Raw genomic sequence first — 24,140 nt, 5'->3', positions numbered from 1 at the left:
ACACACAAACCCCTACACACACAGGCAGATACGCAAAATTCTAACACATACACACATGCATATTCACACACACACACACACAGGTGGACACACACTTAATGCAAGCACAAATCGCATGCATACAAATCTATATACACACACACATAAACACACACATTCACGCGCACACACACACACACCGATTCAAACACACGCTGACACACGCGCACGCGCTTTCCACCGTATCCTTATCTATCTGTTCGGACCCAGGATCCGCCGTAGCCAATCAGGAAGCATGCAGGGGGAGGAGCCAGACATGGGGGAGTTCCGAAGGGGCGGGTTCAGAGCCACAGCTGGCCCCAGATTGGCCCGGGCCAAAGACACGCTCTCCTTGCTGAGGTATGCTTAATCAGTACAGCCTGTTTTGTGCTCTGTTCTCTCTCTCTCTCTCTCTCTCTCTCTCTCTCTCTCTCTCTCTCTATATATATATATATATATATATATATATATATATATATATATATATATATATATATATTCTGTGTCCTAGTTCTGCTTGGTTCAGTGCAGCAGTCCTCCTAGGGTAGTTATGAGATCTGGCTCACTAGGCTGTGTTTAACATGATCTCACGCCTGACTGTGTGGGTTTGTGTGCATGTGTGTGTGTCTCCAGAGACCAGAAGACGCCCTTCCCTAGATGGACAACAGACCAGGTGTGTGATTGGCTGTCAGAGTCTGGGCTTGGCCAATATGTGCAGCTGGCTCGCCACTGGGTCACTAGCGGACAGACCCTCCTCTCCGCCACTCCTCAGGACCTGGAGAAGGTACACACATAGAAACACACGTGTACACTATATACACACACACACAAACATATGTGACAGGGTCTGCTGAAAAGGGGCCGTCGTCGGCATATAGCATTGTCCGCAACTTCTTTTTTTTGACAGTTTTCTTGTATATTACAAAAGTGAAAGTGTCGAGTCACTCTATGATAAACAACATGCTCAGGGTCTCTAAATACTGGTCATTCGTTACCTGTTGAGCTCAGCTTCCTGTAGAGTTTTGGACGCGTGATCCAGAGGGGGTTTGATTGGCATCTTTGGTTTCCGTCGGCTACAGAGCATTGTATAAAGTTTCAGTCGAGAGCCCCATGCACGCACACACACATAAACACACACGAGAATATGCACACAGAGACACACACATACACAATCACCTACCTCCATACAGGACTGTGAAATCTCCATTGGTTTAGCTGTCAAAACAATGACAGGGTACGCCCCTGCCCTCAGGGCTTCCTATCCCGTCCCTGTTCTGCTCTGTCTGTCCAATCCCAGTCTAGTTCCACCTGTCAGTCTGGTTCTGGTCTCCAGTTTGTTTCACCTGCCATCCCCTATCTGCAGGTGGAGCTGATATACACATCCTTTACTCAGACACAGGTCTCCATGACAACAACCTTTCAGTGTGCCCAGATTGATGATGCTTTTGTGAGAATCTTGGGATTGTGAAAAATGGTTTAACCCCAGTGATACCAGCTCAAGTTACAGTAATGAGTGAATTTAAGAGGTTTAATTCATCTGTGTGTATTGATTGTGTGTGTGACCAGGAGCTGGGCATCAAGAATCCTCTCCACAGGAAGAAGGTGCAGCTGGCTGTCAAGTCTCTGAACTCCAGACAGACTGAGAAGTCTTCCGAGTTGGACCACGTCTGGGTCACACGTATGTAAACAAACAAACAGAGCACGGTTTCGAAATGCCATCTCGTTCGTTTAGCCGTCACTTTTATCCAGTACAAATAGCGTTCATAGCAAGGTTGGCTTGCTGTGGTTTTGAATGCTGAGGTGCGTAGGGCTATGTGTGTTCTGTGTGCAGGCTGGCTGGATGACATCGGCCTGCCCCAGTACAAGGACCAGTTCCACGAGAGCCGGGTGGATGGCAGGGTTCTGCAGTACCTCACTGTGGTAAAGCACATCGCTCACTGGCTCTGGGGTTCCAACCCGCAACACATTTCGATCATTCCGCAACGGCGTGTTGAGTATTCGGGAGATTTGATGCGCTGCGATGACAACAATTGTTTATTAAGCGAATAATTGGAAAACGCGGTGCACATTCAAGTGTTTTGCCGAGTCGTCTGAGCATCGAGCCTCCCGTCTCGGAGAACGTTGCTGCCCTCTCGCCTTTCATCTCCCGTAGTCACAAGACTCAACAGTCGCACCCGGACTGACCCCCGCAAGTTAACTTCCTGCCCTCCCCTCTGCCCTCCTCTCCACCCCTCCCCTCTGCCCCCAGAACGACCTGCTGTTCCTGAAAGTCACCAGCCAGCTTCACCACCTCAGCATCAAGTGTGCCATCCACGTCCTCCACGTCAACAAGTTCAACCCCCACTGCCTCAAGCGCAGACCGGGGGACGAGGTGAGGCCAGGAGGGGGGCGTGTGTGTCTGCGTCTTCATTGGCCTGTGTTGTCTGTACTCTATCGACACAAACTCGGATGTATTTTCATGTTTTGGTGTGCTTCAAATGAAAAAGAGAGTGTTTATGTCTGAGGTGACTGTATGCCCCCCCCCCCCCCCCCCCCACAGAACAAGACGTCCCCGTCTGAGGTGGTGCAGTGGTCCAACCACAGGGTGATGGAGTGGCTGAGGTCTGTGGACCTGGCGGAGTACGCCCCCAACCTGAGGGGCAGCGGCGTGCACGGGGGGCTGATCGTAAGTGTGTGTGTGATAGAGACAGAGAGAGAGAGAGAGAGAGAGAGAGAGAGAGAGAGAGAGAGAGAGAGAGAGAGAGAGAGAGAGAGAGAGAGAGCGAGCGAGAAAGAGAGGGAATATATAGGGATTGAAAGTGATAAAAAAAATGATAAGATATAGAAAGACAGACGTTTGGGATAGAAAGAAAGAGACCAAGCAGAAGAGAGAAAGCGTGCGTGCTTGGCATAAACACAAAGACGCCATCTGACCTTTGACCTTTTCAGAAACACGTCCACGTGTATCCCTTCTGCAACCGACCCGCACCCGTCCAGTGCAATGTCCTCCATATGAAGTCCATCTGTTCTCCACCCCCCCTCCCCCCGTCCTAGATCCTGGAGCCTCGCTTCAACTCGGACACGCTGGCCATGCTGCTGAACATCCCGCCCCAGAAGACCCTGCTGAGGAGGCACCTGGGCACCAACTTCAGCTCCCTGGTGGGCTCCTCGGCCCAGCTGGAGAAGAGGGACTACCTGGAGGCCACCGGCCACAGCCCCCTCAGCACCACGGCCAAGGTCAAGGTGAGAGACGCAACCCCTCAGCACCACAGATAGGAGACACAGCCCTCCTCCACGCAGGTACAGGCAAGGAGAGAGGGAGACAGGAGCCCTCACACAGACCAACTCAAACGTGTCCTCTCACTCTCCGTCCTCCCTTCTGTCCTCCCATTCTCTTTCCGTCCATCTCTCTCTCATGCGCACACACGCGCGCTCCCTCTCCCCCGCCACCTTCCATATCTCCCCCCTCCGCGCTCCAGAGAGACGGAAACAAATGAATCCTCCTCTGTGTGGTACTCAAGGCTGAGCCCTGGGGCCTGGGAGGGAGGGAGGGAGGGAGCCGGCGAGGCCCAGATAGCATCACCCACATGGTCAGCACACCCGCAGCTTAGACGACACGTGTGGAAGCTCCAGGCCCGGCGCTCTCAGCGTGTCTGGATGGAAGTGATGATCTCAGGTCTATTTTTCTGCACGCTCGGGAATCTCCCGTAAGCTGCACAGGATAGATAACCCGTCCCCGGGGGGTCTAGCATTCATGTTGATGCTTACGAGGGAGCTTGATTCTTTGAGTGTGTCTGGGTTTCCTCAGCACATTTACCTTTACCTGTATGTTAACTTCTATGTCTCTCTCTGTGACTGTCTGTCTGTTTCCCTCTCTACCTCCCCGTCTCTCTCTCTCTCTCTCTCTCTCTCTCTCTCTCTCTCTCTCTCTCTCTCTCTCTCTCTCTCTCTCTCTCTCTCTCTCTCTCTCTCTCTCTCTCTCCCTCTCTCTCTATCTGTCTCTCTCTCTCTCTGTCTCCATCTCTGTTTCTCTGTCTGTCTCTCTCTCTCTGTCTGTCTCTCTATGTCTCCATCTCTGTCTCTCTGTCTGTCTGTCTCTCTCTCTCTGTTTCTCTCTTTCTGTCTGTCTCTCTCTCTGTCTCCATCTCTCCCTCTCTCCAGCCTAAGAAGTTGGGGTTCTCGACATTGAGGCGGCGGAAGGCGGACGACTCCACCGACTACATCTGTCCTCTGGAGAGCCAGGCCCAGGCCAACGGCTCCCAGCGGCCCTACGCAGGCTTCCGGGGCCTCAGCCCCATCCTGGACCGTGACCCGGACAGGCGGGAGCAGGTGGGACACGACGACAGCTGAACCCGTCACACACCCCCACGGCGCCCATGCTTCTCATCAGCCAATCAAGCCATCTCTGCTTGCAGCCAATAACAACCCCTCCTCCTCCTCAACCACCCCTCGTACCCTCACCCCCCCCCCCTCCCAGACCCCTCCCCCTGGATCATCAGATCCTGGCAGACAACGCTCCTCACCTTCCGTGGGTGTGCTTGATTTAGCGTTTGACCGACCTACTCTACTTGGTGCCATCAATCTAAAATGTCTTAAGTTAGCTAAATCAAGCAATCAATCAAACTAATATACCTGAGGGTATAAGATGTTACTGGCTTGTTAAACATCAAACCCAGCCACAACACCCTTCCCTATGTGCCATCATCTAACCCCCTGCTACTGAACTGCAACACACAGGGTCGAGGTGGGCTCATGTAGCCTACAACTCCCACAAACCCCCACTGCGATCCCAGTATAGTTTAATAGTTGTAGAGCCTACATATCCCATATTCCATGTGGATCTTGCACCTGGCCTCTGTAATACAACCGTATGAATCATACCACTGTTTTGAACAATGTGCACCAAAGAAATGTTTATTTTATTTATTTAAGATATAGCAGTGTAACAATCTTAGATATTCCCAACCAGTAGAAAAGTATAATATTGTTTGTCAGACATGTATATATATATATATATATATTGATCTTATGCAATATTTGCATACGGAGGGATTTATTTAATATATATATATATTGATGGATCAACAAAAAAGCACAGATAATTGTCTAACTGTGCATGTTTTGACAGATTGTGATTTTGCACTGTTATTTTCATATTAATTGACTGTTTTAGTATTTTTTATAATCAAAGATCATGCTTCAAGAAAAGAAGCTCAAGTTGTCATGTGACTGTACATACCTTTATTCAAAAACACCAATAAAAATCCCAAGTGTGACACTGTTTTATTTTCTTCACCATTCCAAACACACACCATCTCAATACTTGTTATCTCACTCAAGAAAGGGAGTATATAGACAAAAATGTAAGGATTACTTCTGGATCTCTTGTCATGAAGTCCATTCAATACATCAAGCAGACATGTCTGAGACTGTAGGCTGTGTTGAGAGACTGCTTCAGTAACACACATCATCCTCTAACCTGCTGTCATCCTCATCAGCACTCACCTCCATAATCCACTCAGAGCCATCTGAGCCAAGATGGCCGCCTGCATGTGGGAGGAAGCAGATTCCTCCCAGCATGCACCCTGTGTGGTCAGGGTGCCCTACCCTCAAATATACATACCATACACACCCTTAGGTGTACTACTGTATGTGTGTGCTTGCTTGCGTGTGTGTGTGTGTGGGGGTGTAATGTGGGACCTGTTACAGGTGGTGATCACAGAGGGTACAGTGCTGCAGATAGAAGCACTGTCTGATGGCATCAACAACCTCACCGTGAGTAGAACCCTTCTCAACTCTTATCCCACCTCTCAGATTAACCAGGTAAACAGGAAACTGTCTTGAGTTCAGCTGTAACCCAAATTCCATCCTTCCTGACCCACACGACCACACTTCTCCGCTGTATTCCACAGGGTCAAAAAACTGTTGCAAAGTGCTTTAGTCAGTAATCCCAGCCCTCCAGCATCTATAGGCCAGTTCACACTGCCAAAACCAACGTCAACAGCCAACAATTATTGAGCTGTTTTTGTTTGGTGTGGCATGCCTGTTGACATTTGTTGGGGCAGTGAAAAAGACAGTTATCTTTCCAAACATTCTAAACCCAACAGCCAACAGTATAATGTTTCGTGTTTGTCGGTGTTTGTTGAACTACGTTGAGGCAGTGTAAACTGGCCTTTGATATCAAAGCATTAGAGTTGGAGCTAGGTTGTAGAGGCTTGCAGCTAACCCCGGCCTCCCCGCCCCTCTCCAGTACCTGCTGAGCCGAGACCAGGTGGTGAAGGAGCGGAGACGCACCCAGACGGCGCTGGTCTGAGAACGCGGCTCACCCACTAACCTGCCGGCCAATCACAGAGAAGGAACCCGTCACAGCCTCACACCCCCAGCCCCTAACTCCTGGAGCCGTCATGACCAGCGGAAATGACCACTTTCCTGACCTCACCTCCCAATGCCTTTACCTCACAATGCTTTGCCCTCGCCTCACTATGCCCTCACTTCACTGCCCTCACCTCACTATGCCCTCACCTCACTGCCCTCACCTCAATATGGCCTCACTTCACTGCCCTCACCTCACTATGCCCTCACTTCACTGCCCTCACCTCACTATGCTCTCACTTCACTGCCCTCACCTCACAGCCCTCACCTCACAATGCCCTCATCACAACATGCCCTGTACCTTGTGTCTATGTAGCCACGGGTGAGGTCAGCCCCTTTGATAAAGAGGCTTTATTCACTGTGTGGAGGAGCCAGGACACACTGAGTAGTTTAAGGGCCCTAAAAACTTACAAGTCCCTTCATAGGTTTTCCTTCTAAGGACCAAGCCTATGCAATTGACCTTGTTGTTCATGCATAATTTTTTGTATAAGAACTGTTTGTTTTAGATACTAGGTCATATCCCACCTGATCCCCCCCCCCCCCACACACACACACACACACACAGCTCATGGCACAAGTCAAACAAAGGCCCTAATTCCACCTGCGTTCAGACCAAAACAGGTTCAAAAACAGGTTCTCTTTACACGTCTCTGTAAACGTCACCACCGTAGGCAGGTGAGGTCTGTCGCTTGACAACTCCCGTTTCTATGGAGCACATCATCACCCCTGGTGCTGGGAGTCCATGCAAGCTTCTATAGGATACTTCCTCCCCAGTCCAACAATTAGCAGTCCAGCGTCAGTTCATCCAGAGCCCAGGGCTCCTGCATCACTAACCAGGGTCAGTGACCTCCTGGAGGATGGTGCACCTGCCCAGGTGAGCCTTCCAGCCCACATGTGTGTCTCCTCAGGGGGGCAGAGAGGAGGGCAGGCCTGGACCTCACACAGCAGATAGTACCAGAGGAAGAGTCATACTGGTGAGTCTTCCCACCATGTCACGGTCTTCATGGTGACTGTTTTGTCTTTTGTCCAAAACGGAGTGATGTTTCTGTAGAGTGATGTGACTGTCTAAAGTCAAATTGTACAAGGTCCTGTATTTGAATGGTTTGACCTGCTGTTACCAATGTTTTCGATGTGATACGATGATTGTGAGACAATGGGAAGTGTACTTGTAAATAGAGAAGTGGGAGTGTTCTCAGTGACAGGTGATGGAGAAAGTGTTTTGTCCGTCTCTTCATTAACGGAGTGACTGCGTTCAGTCGAGTTCTGGATCAAGTATCAATCGGGAGAGAAACCCAGAGAGACACTACTATGCTGTATGAAAGAATACACATTTATATAAATGTTAGCCTGTTGCTAAAATGTTGTCTACCACAGATACTGCTAGGTTCTGTGTTGCTGTGTTTCAGTGTATAAGGGAGACGACTCTATAGAACTGTGGAGATTCTGGATCGACAACAAACTGCACAGGAACACTCATCGGTTGCCTGCTGCTCACTGGCGGGGTCTTCTGTCTGGACTACTGACCTGTAGTGTCTGTCAGCAGCTAATCACGTTCTTAGCATGTTCGTCACAAGCTACTGCCTGTCGCTTCCTTGACATCAGCCAGTTATTTCAGCTGTGTAACTTGAAGATAACATCTGAAGCTTTTCGGTGCTAGCTAAGATATTATGGTGTGTTGCTTGTGATGAAACTAACATATTACACACACATCCCACACACACACACATCTGTTTACTATTCGGTACATCTTTCCACAGATTTGTACATTTTCTAAGAAGGAATAAAGGGGTGTTGTTGTTCTGTAATTCCCCAAAACTTTTATTTAAACTGGACTGTATTTCTAAACCAAATGACTGTTCATTAGATTAGCGTGGACTATTTTCTTAGAAGTGTGCGATACAGACCCAGTACTCGAACTGAGTGGTGGAACTAGGTGGTGAAAGCATTGAAAGTAAAAATGTGTGGAGTTATGTCTATCTCTGCTGGAGGATTAAATGTGTGGAGGATTATGCATGGTGGTACAGTAGCTAAGTACAGTGGATAATACTGTAGCAAAGAAGCACCATGTAAATGAGAGGATTGGTGTTTGAGTTGGCTGGCTTCATGAAGCACATAGTGGAGATTTATATTCGGAGTAAAGCTATGGCTATCTAGGCTATACAAAGCCAAGCACCCAACTGAAATGCTGAAAGGAGAACATTGATAGTGAAGAAAATGTGTATGGTTACTGTTTCACAACATTCAAAAACCTGTTCTCAATTCAGAAGAACATTTAATTCATCTCACTCAAATGCTACACAAAACAGGTATATACATTTACAAAACTTGAGATTTGTTATGGAAATGTACAGTAAAGGGGTGCCTGTGTTGTGACCCAATGTTGCCAGGTTGAGATCCTGTGTGTGAAAGGGACATAGTGTGTTCATATGAGCATCTTTGATAAGTCAATATGCAAATATATTCTCTGTCTTATATCCCAGCGTTGCCAGGTTTGGCAAGCAGGCATACTGGATCATGGGAGGTGGGCCACACATGACAATAAGCACGTCGTCAGCTGCAGGAGGAAGGTGCTCTCTGATCATGTCACAGTTGACAAACCCAGAACTGTAGTTCCATCCTGTGGATTAGGAATCCCAGTTCAACATTCAAGCAGGACACACTTCAAATCAAGTAGTAACTGAATATATCACTTTGTAACAGGGACAATACAGGACTAAATAAAAGATACCAGGCCTACTTTCATTTGCATAATATAAAAGGTGAGTTCTAGCTGCAGGCTTAAGCAAAGCTAAATGCAAATAGAAAGCAAGATCTTACTATAATTAAGGAATAACCAAGGGGAAATTGTTTCAATTAGTTACATGTACAGTACAATATTGAGTACATAAAGAACTGCCCAGGGTCTGGCCTGGCCTCACCATGTGGAGGCTTGTTAAAAGATTGGTTTGGTCTGGTCTAGTCAGTCTCACCTTGCGGAGGCTTGTCCAGGGACCAGTCAGTCTCACCTTGCAGGGGCTTGTGCAGGGACCAGTCAGTCTCACCTTGCGGGGGCTTGTCCAGGGAATAGTCAGTCTCACCTTGCGGGGGCTTGTCCAGGGACTAGTCAGTCTCACCTTGCGGAGGCTTGTGCAGGGACCAGTCAGTCTCACCTTGCGGGGGCTTGTCCAGGGTGTACCACAGGCTGAGTGTGCCCGGGTGGCTGCTCAACACGTCCTCCAGCTCCTCCCTCAGCAGGATGTCCTTCTCTGTCTGAAGAGCACAGGGAGATCAGCCTGTTAGCATCTACAACCAGACAGCGGCTTCCTCACCAACCACCTCAGCCTGCAGAGGAAAGACCAGCACACTGCTCTACCCCCACAGAGGGCCCGATGAGGTCCTGCGCTAAGGAGTGATTTGATTAAAGTAAAACGACACGTGAGTCTTAGAAATCTTAGCAAGTTAAATCTTCGGACTGCACTGAGTCAAATGTACTTGTTTTAACGTTTTGACGGAAGGGGGGAGGAGTAGGACCGACCTGGTTGGCGAAGATGAGGGAGCAGCATGTCATGTCGTCTGGGTCGGATGCGATGCTGCGTATCAGCTGGAGCATGGGGGTGATTCCTGCAAGCACAGCCACCCCCCGTTAAGCCTGTTTACGACTGAACGCTCTAGGCCTACACATGCAGCTGAGGAATTATGCAAATGCATTCTGGAAGCGCTAATCGCGTTTTCCTCAGCGACCCTGCGGAGAGCACCATTAGACCCCTCGCAAAGAAGTTAATAGGCGTTGTAAAGACATGATGCGGGGGAAACGCGAAACCAGTCACATGACGGACACGCTGCATTGAGAAAAGAGTTCTTACCGGTTCCTCCAGCGATCATTGCCACGTGTTTAAACTTGCCGGTCCTTGGTTCGGATTTCTTGTCAGGTCGGATTGCAAAAGTGCCTTGATGAAAGAAAGATAACTGTTCCTGTAGCTCTGAAGCAGAGACTAGTAGTGAAGTATCACTGTGCGCTACATCACACTGCCACCTCCTGGTTAAATATGCCAGCGATACCTGCTACATTGGTAGAGGAGTGTATGATCAATGTTAAACACACAGTACACAAACACACCATTCCCTTTATAGACCAGCAGTCCACTAGGCCCTCTGAAGTCCATCTTGTCTCCAAGTTTCATGGCGTCCAGATGCTGGGACATCTTCCCTCCCTCGGGGAAGCTGGGATGGGTGTTCCTGTGGTACACCTGGGACCAAGACCTGGGTCACCTGGGTGCGTTAGATTGGCTCAAACTCAACCATAACACGCCACAATGTAGGAGAGCCACGTGGTTATTGACGTGCTGCACAGCGGAGTGCTACAGTACCTTGACGACCAGGTCCACAAAGCCCTGGTCTTCATCGCTGGAGACAGGCGTGTACGCTCGGACCACCAGAGCCCCGTTCACCTTAGCAGACAGATACACATGCTGTCCTGCACACGCACACACAGACACACACAAAGGGAAGAAGAGGGAGTTGATTCATTACACTAAACTCACTTCGTGCCAGTTCTTGTAGAACAGCCTCTAGACATCAGATGAAAAGCATGTCAAAGTATTTGCGTCTGAGTGTGTGTACTGTATGTGTGTTCATGTGTATGAGTGCATGTACTGTATGCGTGCGTGAGTGTATGAATGAGTGTTCTGTATGTGTGTGCGTGGCAATGAGTGTGTATACTGCATGTGTGTGTGTACTGTGTGTGTGTTGACAGTACCTACGGGTAGTCCTAGGACGTGCGAGGGAGTAGGGAGACCAAAACGAAACCTCTTGGTGTCATGGCTGATGTCCTGTCGACACACATTAGCAGCGGTTGCAACGGTGGCCTTTACACTGACTAAAGTCAGGCAGAGCTTCTCGTTGTCGTGGGAGACAGTGACCTGCTTGTCCACGAAGAAGAATGACTGCATTCATTCAGTGCTCCTGTGTGGCTACTATGTGACCTACCTCTTTCTCTACGAGCGGTAAGGAGTATTTCACTGTGGGATCCTGGAGGGTTTGGGGCAGTTGCTTCTTCGTTGGTCTTCCAGTGAACAGGAAGTAGAGACCAGTGAGGACTACGACCGACACCCCCACCACCACAGGGACCGTCTGCAACACAACACACCACCAACACCAACATGACAACACTGTCGGAAAAACCTGTGACCCCAGACCAGGGCTCTGCTCCCGGACAACCCTGCTCCCGGAGAGCTACCTGCCTAGAGGTTTTCGCTCCAACACTAATCTGGCACACCTGATTCTAGTAATGAGCTGGTTGATCAGGTAGCTAGTGTAGAATCAGGTCAAACAAGTGTGGTTGGAGCAAAAAAACTACAGGCAAGTAGCTCTCCTGGAACAGGGTTGGAGACCCTTAGAATGGTTCGTTTTTCTAGATGAATAGAGAGGAAAAGCAAAGGAGGGAGAAAGTTAAAAGGTGCCAAGCAACAAAATGTTGAAAGACAAATGCAGAGTAGCTGCTCGTTCTTACCAGATCCTGCTCCATAGCGTCTGTCTGTGAACGACTGTGTGAAGTTGCAAGTCGGTGAGAGTGACTGAGACGGCTGATCAGAGTCCAGCCCTGCAACGGAGCCACAACTGCTGGGTGACCTTTGAACCACACGCCTCAAAAGGGGAGGGGCAGCAAGTGGAATGAAGGACAGCCCAATAGGAGTGGAGAAGTCACCATGACACAGCACAGTTAAGAGAACTGTGTGTGTGTGCGTGTGCGTGTGCGTGCGTGCGTGCGTGCATGGAGAAAGGTTACTTTCAACAATGAGCAACATTTAAGACATACAAAAATAATTGGTCAACCTTAGCAATACAAACACATTGCCGACAATGTATTACACCATGTCACTTTAACTGGGCTTGATTTCTGCAAGACAACTGCAGATCAAGATCAACTTTACTCTTGCACAGGTTAATTAATACAATACACAGGCTAACAAAGCACACAACATATGAAGTAGGATAAAACATAGCACAGGCTAACACAGAACAAATGCTAACCAAGCACAAGTTAATACAACACACATGCTGCTAACACAAAGCACATGCTGCCACTGAGCACATGCTAATACAGCACCTATGCTAATGAAAAAAGGCTAACAGGTATTTCAAAAAAAAAAAAGCAAAAAAAATCCTAATGTTTTTGTAGAGTCCTTTGTACAGGCAGTATTGCATAGGGCTTCACATATGCAAACCTAAACCCTCAAAGAAGACAAGGAAAAACTCCCAGGAGAACTGAAAAAAAATGGAAGAAACCTTAGGATAGAGGTCTTCAACCCTAGTCCTCAGGGACCCCCTGCCCTGCACGTTTTAGATGTTTCCCTGCTCCAACACACCTGATTCAAATGAATGGTCATTCTGCAGAGCTGGATAACGACCCAGTCATTTGAATCAGGTGTGTTGGAGCAGGGAAACATCTAAAACGTGCAGGACAGGGGGTCCCTGAGGACCAGGGTTCAAGACCTCTGCCTTAGGAGGATCGATTCAGGGAGGGATCCCCACCTCCAGAGTCAGCAGTTGACACAGAAAGGTGAGACCACAGGCTGAATGAATACAATTCTACAATACGTTTTTTTTTTTCTTTTATGAATGTGCAAATGGTGGTATTCAGGATTCTGAACTGCAGTAGTAGAGCATTTGCAGTGCACTGCATTTGTGTTTGTCAGTTTAGTCTTTCATCTGCTAGAGGGCTGGAATCTCCAGAGCAGTCATCGTCCTGAGGTGAGTTGCTCCTGTTGAGAGTCCCTGCTAGTCTGGTCGTCTGGGACTGCTAGGCCTAGAGCACCTGGAACACACACAATAACAACACCTGAAGCAGGGACCTGAGTTTAGGCTTAGAAACTGAGAAACAGTGAGGACTGACTCAGGATATTCAAGACAGGCACCAAGTAGAAACTCAATGGGAAAAATTGAAAACAATCTGAATACGTTTTTCATTTTTTGACTTAAAGAATACTTTTTTAATCATTTAGCGGAAGCTTTGATTTAAAGTGACACAAAAGTCGAGCAGAAAATCAAGAAACCAGAAGCGTATAGTTCTGTAACAGTACATTTTCATAGTCAGTGTCATAGAATCCATACACTGACAGGTCCAACGCAACAATTCTGGCTCAGAACAGACTTCAGACTTCTATGCCCTGCATCTCATATCCCCCTCCTTCCTCACCCTGCAGCTGGTCCTGGACCCAGCCCCTGACAGCAGCCATGGAGGAAAACACACCAGGCTTCCGGTGGCTTCCACAGCCCTCCCCCCAGCTGCCCAGACCCAGGAGCACAGGGTGGGAGTCCCCCCTCTGACACACCAGGGGAGCCCCAGACCCCACCTGAGGAGAGGAGGGGGAGGAGAGAAGAGAGGAGAGGAGAAGTTACATTGGACAGGAGGCGAAAGGGGAGAAGAGGGTAGAGGAGACCCAAGAAGATGAGAAGGGAACATGTCAAGCTCCGTGAACCCACCAGATGGCGTAGCAGTACCACAAACACCATTCACTGCACTGTGCCTCCTCTATATAAAGACAACATTTGCCATGAGCGCCCTGTGGCCTCCCTCACCCTGCAGGGATGCTGGGTGTTGTAGTGTGGAGATCTGGCACACAGCATTGTTGGGCTGAGTCTTCCAGGGTAGCAGCTCTCACAGTCAGCGAGGCTAACTAGACAAACCGTCTGCTGTCCTACTGTGCTGTTCCACACCCCACCTGCTGACACACCATCACAACATACATGACATGTCAACCATGAACTACATGTTCAAGTCTAACACGGCAGGTGTAATCACAACTGCAAACACCACATACTCAACACGTGCTACCACAACATACATTACATGTATTTGCGACATACATGACGCACTACTATAACATATATGCCATGAGTTACAACATTACACACACAACCGCAACATATATGACATATGGGCATATGCATATGTCAGCTGTGGATAGGGGCTGCTGGGTAATATAAATGACCTGTCCGCTCCTCCCACGCTGACAGCGTGCACCCCTGAGTGGGCGGGACTTCCTGTCCTGAGCCAGGAAGCCAGAGGGGCTGAGCGTGCTCATCGAGGAGAAGGGGCGTGGCTAGTTCCAACAGAGCCACATCGTTGTCCTGGGTGACGGGGTCGTAGTGGGGGTGGAGGAGCACCCTGCTCACGGCATGCCTCTACACACACACACACACACACATGCATGCATGCACACGCATGTATGAACACACAAGAACACACACACAGATACACACAAGGAAAGGTGATGATTGATTCACATACATTTGTCAACCTGGTGACTGTACGGCTCCACAACATCCTCATCCTTTGACACACACACACAGGTGACGAGAGCACAGAGAAGTGAGAGGAGAGGAAGAATGTGTGAGAGAGGTGCACGAGGAGTGACATATGGAAGGACAGAGAGAGAGAGGGGAGGGAGAGAGAGATAGACCTGTACATACCTGTTGACCGGGCTCTCCTTTCCCCACAGACAGCAACCACAGGGATCTCTCCTCCCTGCAAAGCAACGCATGGTGCAACTATACATTCATTTCAAATGAGTCATACATTCTAAGTGTGTGTGAGAGAGAGTCAAAGAGAGAAACAGAGACCGTGAGAGAGAGAGTGAGAGAGTGAGTGAGTGAGTGAGTGAGAGAGACAGACAGACAGACAGACAGACAGACAGACAGACAGAGATAGACAGAGACAAACAGACTGACAGTGAGAAACAGAGAGAGAGTGACTCACAGGCCAATGAGGCAGTGTGCTGCAGTGAGGACCCTGGAGGGCTGCAGGATGGCCCCAGAGCAGACGTGCTCAGTGCCCAGGCTAAGGTGCACGTTCCAGGGTAGAGACTGTCGTAGAGGACCCCCCTCCCCTGGAGAAGGCCCTAGAGCTGGAGCAACAGGAGGATGAGCCATTCCACATGTTTGTGTGAACCCTGACACACACACATATTTAGACTATTTAGACAACACACAGTATCCAAGATTGTGGACAAAACAACTGAGGACAAAAGTAATTTAGACAACAGAGATTATTTTTTAGAAGCTTGGGCGTATTACACTGTAAACGATTCCTGAAAATAGATGAAATCATGTTTTTTTTAAGTTAGGCCATTTGAGTTGAAGAACTGGTTCAATTCTACTTTACTCAATTGATACATTTCCATTGATTCTTTACAGGTTAGGATCACTTCAATAGGACACAACAGAAACATTCTCCAGTCTAGAACACACTGCCACAGCAGGTCTGTCCAGCTCTGGTCCTGGAGATGTACCCTCCTGTAGGTTTACACTCCAGCTCTGGTCCTGGAGATGTACCCTCCTGTAGGTTTACACTCCAGCTCTGGTCCTGGAGATGTACCCTCCTGTAGGTTTACACTCCAGCTCTGGTCCTGGAGATGTACCCTCCTGTAGGTTTACACTCCAGCTCTGGTCCTGGAGATGTACCCTCCTGTAGGTTTACACTCCAGCTCTGGTCCTGGAGATGTACCCTCCTGTGGGCTTACACTCCAGCTCTGGTCTTGGAGATGTACCCTGTGTAGGGCTTGACTAACCCCAATGGTAACAAACATGACTCTGATTGTCAACTAGTTCATTATTAGAGGTGCTGGATTAGGGTGGGAATGAAAACGTGTCTTTCTCTCCAAGAACAGGGTTGGGCAGCCCTCTCCCACAGTGTAAACACTGTCAACCCACAGTATAAACACAGTACACACACAGTGCATTCACAGTATACACATGGTACACACGTCACATACCTCCACCCAGGCCTGCCCAAGCTTGTTCTTGGAGAGCTAGAGCTGCCTATTAGGTGTTTGCTTCAACACTCATTTAGAGCACCTGTTTAGAATAATGATCTGGTTGATAAAACGTGTGACACAACGTGGCACAGCGCAAGATATTCATCACAGGGGGGGTTAAAGAGAGAGAGGGAGTGAAAGAGAGAGAGTGAGATACAGAGAGTGAGATTCAGAGTGAAAGAGAGTGAGATGCAGAGAGTAAAAGAGAGAGAGAGATTCAGAGTGAAAGAGAGTGAGATGCAGAGAGTAAAAGAGAGAGAGTGTGACATTCAGAGAGTGAAAGAGAGAGTGAGAGAGACAAAAGAGGGAAATGGAGAAACAGATGGGAAAAAAAGCCAGGAAAAGGAAGATAAAGAAGAGAAACAGGAGAGATAGAGATGAGACAGACGAAAAACAGAGTGAGAGAGAGAAAAAGAGAGGGGCAGGAGAAAGAGAGAGAGAGCAGTCGGAGTAACAGATGGAGGACTAACCAGGCAAAGCATAACGAAGACTGACACCATCCTCCTCATCCTCTTCATCTTCCTCCTGGTTGTCCATCCTCTCCTCCAGATGGCTGTACTCCTGCTGCTGCAGGTCTGTTTGGAATGTTGTATTTGAGATGGGTTGTTGTGCTTGAGAAGTGATGTGGTGGTATTGTGTCTTGTACCACAGATTGTTCCTAGGCATTACCCACAGTAATACTGTTGAAGCTGCGCAGTTGTAGTCCTTGACTAGCTGCTGCACTTACTATATGTACGTTTGTATGTTGCTTTGGAGAAAATTGTCTGCTTCATGACTAAATGTAAACGTAATTTGATTATTAAGTATGAATGTTCAGGTCAGATTCATAATGGTTCTAGAGGCATGGTAATAAATACGGCGCGTTAAAGACTCAGGTTAGTAAATTGAAGTTAACATGACATTCAATTCCAATATGACGAAAATACATATATATATAATTCCTAATAATTCTTTAGAGTTCTCGTCCTATGAATCATTCCTCACACAAGAGCAAGCTGAACTCTCCACTTAACTTGACCCTCTGACCTCCTGACCCTGACCTCCTGACCTCACCGGTGTGGCTGATGAAGGAGAGCGTGGCGTTGAAGCCCCTGCGCGTGACCGAGCCGTCAGAGCTGAACTGCAGCACCATCACGCTGTCGTAGGTCAGGATGGAGGGAGGGATGCCCGGCCCACACAGCACGGCTGCCACAGACAGGAAACATGACGGATTCACTCGTCCGCATAGGGTGTGCGTATGTGTGTGAACATGCAAGTGATGTGTACATTCACGTGTGTGTGTGTCTGTGTGTGGGTTGATGAAGTTGTGTACCTATATCCTCTCTGTTGTGCACATCTCCAAACACAGTCAGGTGGTCGTACTCGCAGTGGTGGGACTGCTCCAAGTCAAAGTCCTCAAAGTCCAGCTGGAGGACAGAGAACAGCACAGTGGTAGCGTACAGGATTACGGGACGCTTTGCTGATTTGTTGATGGTACGATCACATCTGTAAGCTGCGGTATCAAAGCGAGTATCAAGTTCATGTTGTGTCTGGGCACGGAGGGAATCTGATCTTTCTGAGGTCAGGCTACACTTTCACTGCCTCTGCGGCCTGTGTTCATGACTGCTGCCACTAGGGAGCAGGCCCTCTGAGGAGTCCCTCCCACTAGTGCAAAACAGAGAGGAGATGAAGTTTAATAGCTCTCCAGAGGATATGCCCTAGATTCACACTGCACCAGGGGATGACTGTGTGACTGTGTGGGTGTGTGAGTGTGTGTACCTCTGTGTGTGTGAATGTGTATGTGTGCATGTGTACATAATTGTATTGTGTGTGTAAGTCAGCGTGTGTACATCTGTTTTTGTGTACATCTGTTTATGTGTGTGTGTGTGTGTGTGTGTGTGTGTGTAACCTTGATGACGTGGCCCTCGGGAGCGTAGATGACCCAGCGGCAGACAGAGTTGTTGCTGTAGGAGTCTGGGTAGTTGGGACTGTGTACCGCCTTCTGAGCCTGCTGGAGCACCACTGTGCCACACACTGTCTCTGCACACACACACACACACAGATAAAAGGCATAATTTTTGTGACCAGCCATGTGTTCTCTGTGGCTCCTTAATCTCATCCTTTTCCATAGACTATGATATTAACTTAGTGGGTATCTGTGTGCGTGTGTGTGTGTGTGTGGGGGGGGGTACAGTATGTTTGTGTGTGTGTGATCACATCCCTACTGCATCTCATTACAGGGTCATGGGATTGCTGGGTGTCTCCTGACTGCCTCTCGTCAGTCCTCAGAGGAAGAGAGAGAATAACAGAGACAGAAGTAGAATGTGACGGAGAGAGAGTGAGAGTGACCGAGGGTAAGATGAATAAGAGCAGATGAGGATGTGTGGGTGATAAAGAGAACATGGGGAGAGAGATCTGTTGTTGTGTGTGTGTGCGTGTGTACATCATTTACCCGACAGAGAATCTCCGTCCACAGCACTGAACCTGAGGGCAAATCCTCTTCCTGTCACTGTGACATCAGAGGCGAAGAGCACAGATGCACCATGGGAGTGGAGCAGCACGGGTCCAGGGAGGGTACTGCCACAGAACCTCGCTACGACACGCAACACACCGTCAAATCGCGCGCACACACACAAACTCACACACACAGACATACACACACGCACACACACACACACGCAAGCATTTAAACACATATTTGCTTACGCTCACGCATGTACGTCCACCTTTGGCAATTCAGTAACATGAGAGAATTGTCAGGGGTCTGAATACTTTCACAAGGCGCTGTGTGCACACAGACAGACAGACAGACAGACACACACACACACACACACACACACCCTCACCCACAGGCTTGTCCTTGGTTAGAGAGACTACCAGCTGATCGGAGTAGCAGAGAGAGTCATTCTCCAGGTCCATCTCCAGGAACTCCAGCAGGATCCACTGGGCTGGAGGGACCAGGATAGACCAGGAGCACAGCCTCCAGGAGGGGGGAGTCCAGGGGAGCAGGGAGGGAGAAATACATCCACATATCAGACTGTATGCATGTGTGTGTGTGTGGGGGGGGGGGGGTAAGAGTTATTGTCTTTGGCCAAAGAGATATTATTTTCAGTATTAGTATTATATGTACTGTACTGTTCAGTGTCCCAGAGTGACACCTACTCATTGTTTTCATAGTGACGACCTTGGAAGGAAGGGTTTCTGATCAGTCCTTCATGGCCAGAAATGTGCCCATCTTTGACACTGCACAGGCCTGGAACACACGCACACACACACAGGTTTATAAGTATTCAAATAAACATGTTCACAAAGAAACTAAATGGAGGAACAAAGACTCACGGTGTGTATTACAAAATGAAAACATACTAAAGTATTCCTCCACTGGTATCTACGGGAGCCCTGGAAGCCAAGCAGATTTTTTATTTATTTTTTCTTAAAAAGATGTATCGATGGGACCTGTTAGTTGTTCAAACGTGTTTGTATAGTGTTCGGGCTACTTCTTGTCTCATTTAGAGACAAGTTTCAACAAGTTGATAAGGAGTTCTAATGACTTGTTTACTTTGTTGCAAATGTTGACAGATATTCAACCTCACCCATGCAAGCTAGTTTACGAAATTGGCATGCTCAAATCCATTTGTGCCACGGGCGGCAGACAGGTAGCCTACGCTAGAGTAGTTAGGGCCGCTCCATGGGCGTTCAAACAAGATAATAGGCCAACTGGTCTGAACAAGATACCAAATCATCCAAACAAGATAAGTTGTCCAAACGGAAAATCAAAGACTTTTTTTTCTCTTGAAAAATGTTTCTCTTCCTCTCCTCCAAGGCTTCCGCAGTTCTCTGTTCGGTCTGCTACACAAACCCTCACACCCGACCATCTCTCTCCCCACAGCCAAACAAGGACAAACCAACTCCCATGGACACAGTGAGACCTTAGTGGCATTCAAGCATTCAACCTACTATGTGTCCTCATGGGAGCTTCCAGGCCCCTGATGGTGGTCTTGATCCAGGGCAGGAGCAGGCTGACGTCAGTGAAGACCCCCGGGGAGCCTCTCCTGGACGGGCTCCTTCCCTCGTTGTTGCTCCAGCTCCTTCCACAGCCCTTACCCCAGGACGTTACTCCAGCCAGCACCCAGTGGCCACCCCCCCACGGACACACCAGAGGACTCCCGGAGTCCCCCTGGAACACACACACACATACCCCCACACATGCACACGCACGCACCAGACACACACCCATGCACACAGAAACTGAATACACAGTATTACAGAATACTTCACAAAACAGAAATGTCCACATTTGGAAAAAACAACTATATGTATCTAGACTGTAGAGTAGACTAGGTTATCTAGACTGTAGCGTAGCCTATGTTATCTAATGTAGACTGTAGAGTAGGCTAGTTTAGTTGAGCAGACAGTAGAGTCGGCTAGTTTAGTAGAGCAGACAGTATCTCTCACTTGGCAGGCGTCCCTGCCCCCGCTCTCGTAGCCAGCACAGAGCACGGTGTAGCTGGGCTGGGGGCGGCGGAGGGTCTGGAGCACATAGCTACACCTGGCCTTCTCCAACAGCTCCAGCTGTACCTCCCTCAGAACAGCAGGCAGTCGGCCACCTGTTCGGGTGAAGACAGGCACTCGATCAACTGGAAGGTCAGACCAGTCGTCATATGTCTGGAACCCAGCCACTTCAACGGCACGCAGACAACAGTCATTCTGGTCTTGTTTTGCGACCAGAATCAGGCCAGTTCTCAGACCGTGTGCGTTTTAGATGTATCACAGCCTTGGTGGGACTTGAACCCAGGTCTGTGGGACTCACGCTCTGTGATGCGACCCCATCCTGCGATGACACAGTTGGACCTGGGGGGGAAGGCCTCACTGGGGACAGGTAGGCAGATGGGCTGGACCCGACTACCTACACACAACACAACCCTGCTTTACTGCTGCACCATAGCCGGGTCAGGTAAGGAGCAATATTTAAAATACAAAAAGTGCTCAAGTAGGCTTCACATCCAGACATGTCGTTTTGAGGCTACACAACATCAATAGTGAGAGAGCGTTACCCAATTGGATTTGTGTGTTGAGCTCTAATAGGGCAACGTCATAGCTCATTGGCCAGTAGTAGCGGTACTTGTCATGGACTCTGATGTTCCTCACGGTGAAGGCCTGTTCCTCAGCATCGAGAACCCTGCGGTCATGTTCTCCGATGACAACGCTCACTTCCACCAGGAACTCACTGTGGGGGACAATACTCCAGAACTCACAGGACACCAAACATGAGAGAACACCTTGAAACATATTGAAACATTATTAAAAAAAAACGTCTTGGAACATCTTGGAACACAAATGTGTCCAATGATAAGAGGACCACTGTGTTTTCCTGTTCAAGGGCCACCTTGTCAAACCCCAAACGTTCTACTTAGAACAGTACAATCCTACTGGTCTGAGGGCTGGTGTCTGTGTGTGGTGGACAGTACCTACTCAGAGATGCTGGACACACAGTGGGCAGCTGTCAGGATCCAGCGGTCACTGAGGATAGCCCCTCCGCAGAAATGAGCCCCTCTGGACCTCAGAGAGACCTGAGCGTCAACATGAAGACCCTATGAAGTCTGTTCACCCAACCACCTCTACTACACACCTCTGCATTCACCACAGGACACTTGAAATAGTTGTTTAAATATTGTTTAGCGGATATAACCATTATTTCTATTATCCTGATATGTTTGCTGGTGATAAGATAATGATATGAGACAGAACAACACACTTTGCACTTCTGATCCTGGAGATATTGTACTTTGTATATGCACTATTTGTACATCGCTTTGGACAAAAGCATCTGCTAAATGAACCAAATATTATAGGAATGTAATGTAACAAGCTGACTGACCAGCCATGGGTGCGAGCCGTGTCTGGCCTCTGTTCCTCCCACCACCCTCAATGACCGGTCAAGCAAGCTCCTCACCCGGGGAGCCCCACACTTTGCATCTGAAGGGCAGAGACTCAAAGTTTGGTCCGAAACTACTAACATCCAACCGGATTCATTCAAGTCATTTAGAAACATTGAATTCTCACTATTACATTGTACTGCCAAGCACAAATAGGCCCTGAACTTGGAATCATTCAACATGGATTGTTGTCTGTAGTCATGTTCAGAGTGTGTAGTCTGAGTCCCAGAGACCGTGTGTGTGAGTGGTGTGCCTGTGATCATGCATGGATGGTGTGTAAAGCAGTGGTTCCTAACCCTGGTCCTCAAGTACCCCCTGCCCTGCATGTTTTAGATGTTTCCCTGCTCCAACACACCTGATTCAAATGAATGGGTCGTTATCTAGTTATGCAGAAGCCTGTTAACGACCATTCATTTGAATCAGGTGTGTTGGAACAGGGAAATATCTAAAACATGCAGGACAGGGGGTACTTGAGGACCAGTGTTGAGAACCACTGGTGTAGAGTACTCACCAGCAGTGTGAGAAGGTGTCTGTCCACAGAGCAGACACAAGCACAGACAGAGAACAACTCCCTTTATCCTCGCACCCCAAATACCCATCCTGACTCCTTACCGACTGGGGCCTCACTGGGGGGAAAACAGACTGTTTATACGTGTGTGTGTGTGTGTGTGTGTGTGTGTTGTGTACATGACATGTGTGTGCAGGTTTGTGTGTGTGTGTCCAATTAGTCAAAGGGTGACATCCCCAACATAGCAGAGCCCCCAAGCTCTCCTGCTGACCAACAAACCAACTAATAAAACAGCCCTGAGACAGGCCTAGACGGCTATAAACCCTGGACAAAGCAAAGCATGCTGGGAGAAGCAGACTGTGAACCTGACCACAGGCACGTCATGCCAGGGGTTGGATCAAAAGAATGAAACGGAGATGGAGGGACAGAAAAATATATTTTTTTTTATTCGAGTGTGATTTGAAGAGGTAGAGTCTTCTTCACTTTTTGTTGGAGGTAACAGAGATGAATAGAGATCGATGATCGACAGTGCATTGTTTAGAAATTAAATGTGTAAGCCCACAACGCTCAACCATTTGTAGCAACCGACGTTACCAATTGGAAAGACACATAGATAGGCTATAACTGAAATACAGCGTCAAGTCCTCCATTTGAGATGAGTGCCCATATACTACTGTAGCTATATGGTCTATAGACCAGTGACAACACAGCCTTTGAAAAATTTACGAGATGTGACACAATACATTTTACTTTGCTGTAATTCTTTTGTTTCCTTTCTTTAGGGATTTCTGAATGGATTTGTTTGCCGTCGTTTTGGAGTGTTGGTCATCAAAGAATGCCAAATAAAGAGAATGAACTAACAGCCCTTACAGTGCGGTGTTAATACCATCATGAAGTTTGAAAACACATACATCGTTGGCATACCACTCGAAGTAGGCTACAGTGTATTGCTACCGTCTTTGCAAGATCTTAACCAGATCTATTACAGTAGAACAAATGACAATATTCTGTTCTCAATGTAGAACAGAATATTATCGATGATGTACACTTCATCGCCTATTAAATAATTGTAGTTTTTAGTTCACTGTCCAATCCTTAAAATAGATTTAATCTTGAAATGAATTGATGTTATTACCCATGTAGCCAGGTTAAAATACAGACCATTCCTTGGCTCATAAAACGTATTTAGAACCACAAACCTCTGTCTTCATTAGCATATCTGCTATTGCCTAAATTTACTAATTATGCACTATAGTGGCTAACCTATTTGTAAGTCTGCTGGCAAGTGGCTCTTGGACAAGTAATATAAATGTCTAATTTTGACACCTGTAGACACGTGCAGCAAAATATAATAGAGTGGATTTTTGACTTACCAGAGGCTGTGAAAATCTAACAAGTAGGCTATTTACAGTAGTGTGGATGATAATGATGATATTTATATTGCAAGTTAATGTTATTTTCCGGATGCCAACAAAGCTCCTTTGTGTCTCGACCCAGAGCTGAAGTAGCCAGTTAGAGGGAGGCAAGGAGCAGCGATACAAGCTACTCAAAGGT

General features: G+C 48.0%; 3 protein-coding genes across 11 annotated transcripts in view; 1 reads left to right on the top strand and 2 right to left on the bottom strand.

The window, feature by feature from the left end:
* ppfibp2b (PPFIA binding protein 2b) overlaps positions 1-8,152 on the top strand; it is a 52,237-nt gene extending 44,085 nt beyond the window's left edge. For 5 of the 7 annotated variants that reach the window (XM_084671221.1, XM_084671218.1, XM_084671223.1 and 2 more), the window contains 8 exons: positions 250-378; positions 652-802; positions 1,585-1,696; positions 1,850-1,938; positions 2,267-2,389; positions 2,558-2,683; positions 3,052-3,240; positions 4,159-5,273. In XM_084671221.1, coding sequence (XP_084527347.1) covers positions 250-378; positions 652-802; positions 1,585-1,696; positions 1,850-1,938; positions 2,267-2,389; positions 2,558-2,683; positions 3,052-3,240; positions 4,159-4,347 — 1,108 coding nt within the window. In that variant the 3' untranslated portion in view covers positions 4,348-5,273. Of the gene's footprint in view, positions 1-249; positions 379-651; positions 803-1,584; positions 1,697-1,849; positions 1,939-2,266; positions 2,390-2,557; positions 2,684-3,051; positions 3,241-4,158; positions 5,274-5,706; positions 5,821-7,277; positions 7,344-7,775 lie in introns of those variants that run through there. The other 2 variants (XM_084671225.1, XM_084671222.1) reach the window with 2 other exon arrangements.
* A 469-nt stretch (positions 8,153-8,621) lies between these two features.
* cyb5r2 (cytochrome b5 reductase 2) lies at positions 8,622-12,047 on the bottom strand. Its single transcript, XM_084671226.1, has 9 exons — positions 11,858-12,047; positions 11,335-11,478; positions 11,105-11,177; positions 10,716-10,822; positions 10,466-10,595; positions 10,212-10,295; positions 9,884-9,969; positions 9,519-9,618; positions 8,622-8,986 (listed from the first exon to the last, which is right to left on the bottom strand). Exons 1-9 carry the CDS (start codon positions 11,870-11,872, stop codon positions 8,814-8,816), a joined length of 912 nt encoding a protein of 303 aa, XP_084527352.1. The 5' UTR covers positions 11,873-12,047; the 3' UTR covers positions 8,622-8,813.
* Positions 12,048-12,906: 859 nt separating this feature from the next.
* Positions 12,907-24,097, bottom strand: LOC146258675 (ovochymase-2). Of its 3 annotated transcripts, none has more exons than XM_084671217.1 (21): positions 23,960-24,097; positions 22,590-22,704; positions 22,021-22,118; positions 21,615-21,712; positions 21,197-21,369; positions 20,953-21,048; positions 20,598-20,749; positions 20,100-20,319; positions 19,305-19,395; positions 18,989-19,122; positions 18,595-18,735; positions 18,052-18,182; positions 17,476-17,569; positions 17,217-17,348; positions 16,634-16,738; positions 15,107-15,299; positions 14,821-14,875; positions 14,340-14,532; positions 13,927-14,069; positions 13,544-13,700; positions 12,907-13,162 (listed from the first exon to the last, which is right to left on the bottom strand). In XM_084671217.1, the coding sequence occupies exons 2-21, from the start codon at positions 22,675-22,677 to the stop codon at positions 13,086-13,088; spliced, it is 2,571 nt and encodes an 856-aa protein (XP_084527343.1). In that variant the 5' UTR covers positions 22,678-22,704; positions 23,960-24,097; the 3' UTR covers positions 12,907-13,085. The 3 variants fall into 3 exon arrangements, with proteins under 3 accessions (XP_084527343.1, XP_084527341.1, XP_084527342.1); XM_084671215.1 differs by having other exon boundaries at positions 13,927-14,072; positions 15,107-15,254; XM_084671216.1 differs by having other exon boundaries at positions 15,107-15,254.
* Positions 24,098-24,140: the final 43 nt, after the last annotated feature.

Source organism: Hypomesus nipponensis, chromosome 14 (assembly GCF_054491055.1).
Source record: "Hypomesus nipponensis isolate SF chromosome 14, ASM5449105v1, whole genome shotgun sequence".
Taxonomy (NCBI): Eukaryota; Metazoa; Chordata; class Actinopteri; order Osmeriformes; family Osmeridae; genus Hypomesus; species Hypomesus nipponensis.
Note: the sequence above shows the minus strand (reverse complement) of the source record. Positions and strands in the feature narration are given on the sequence as shown.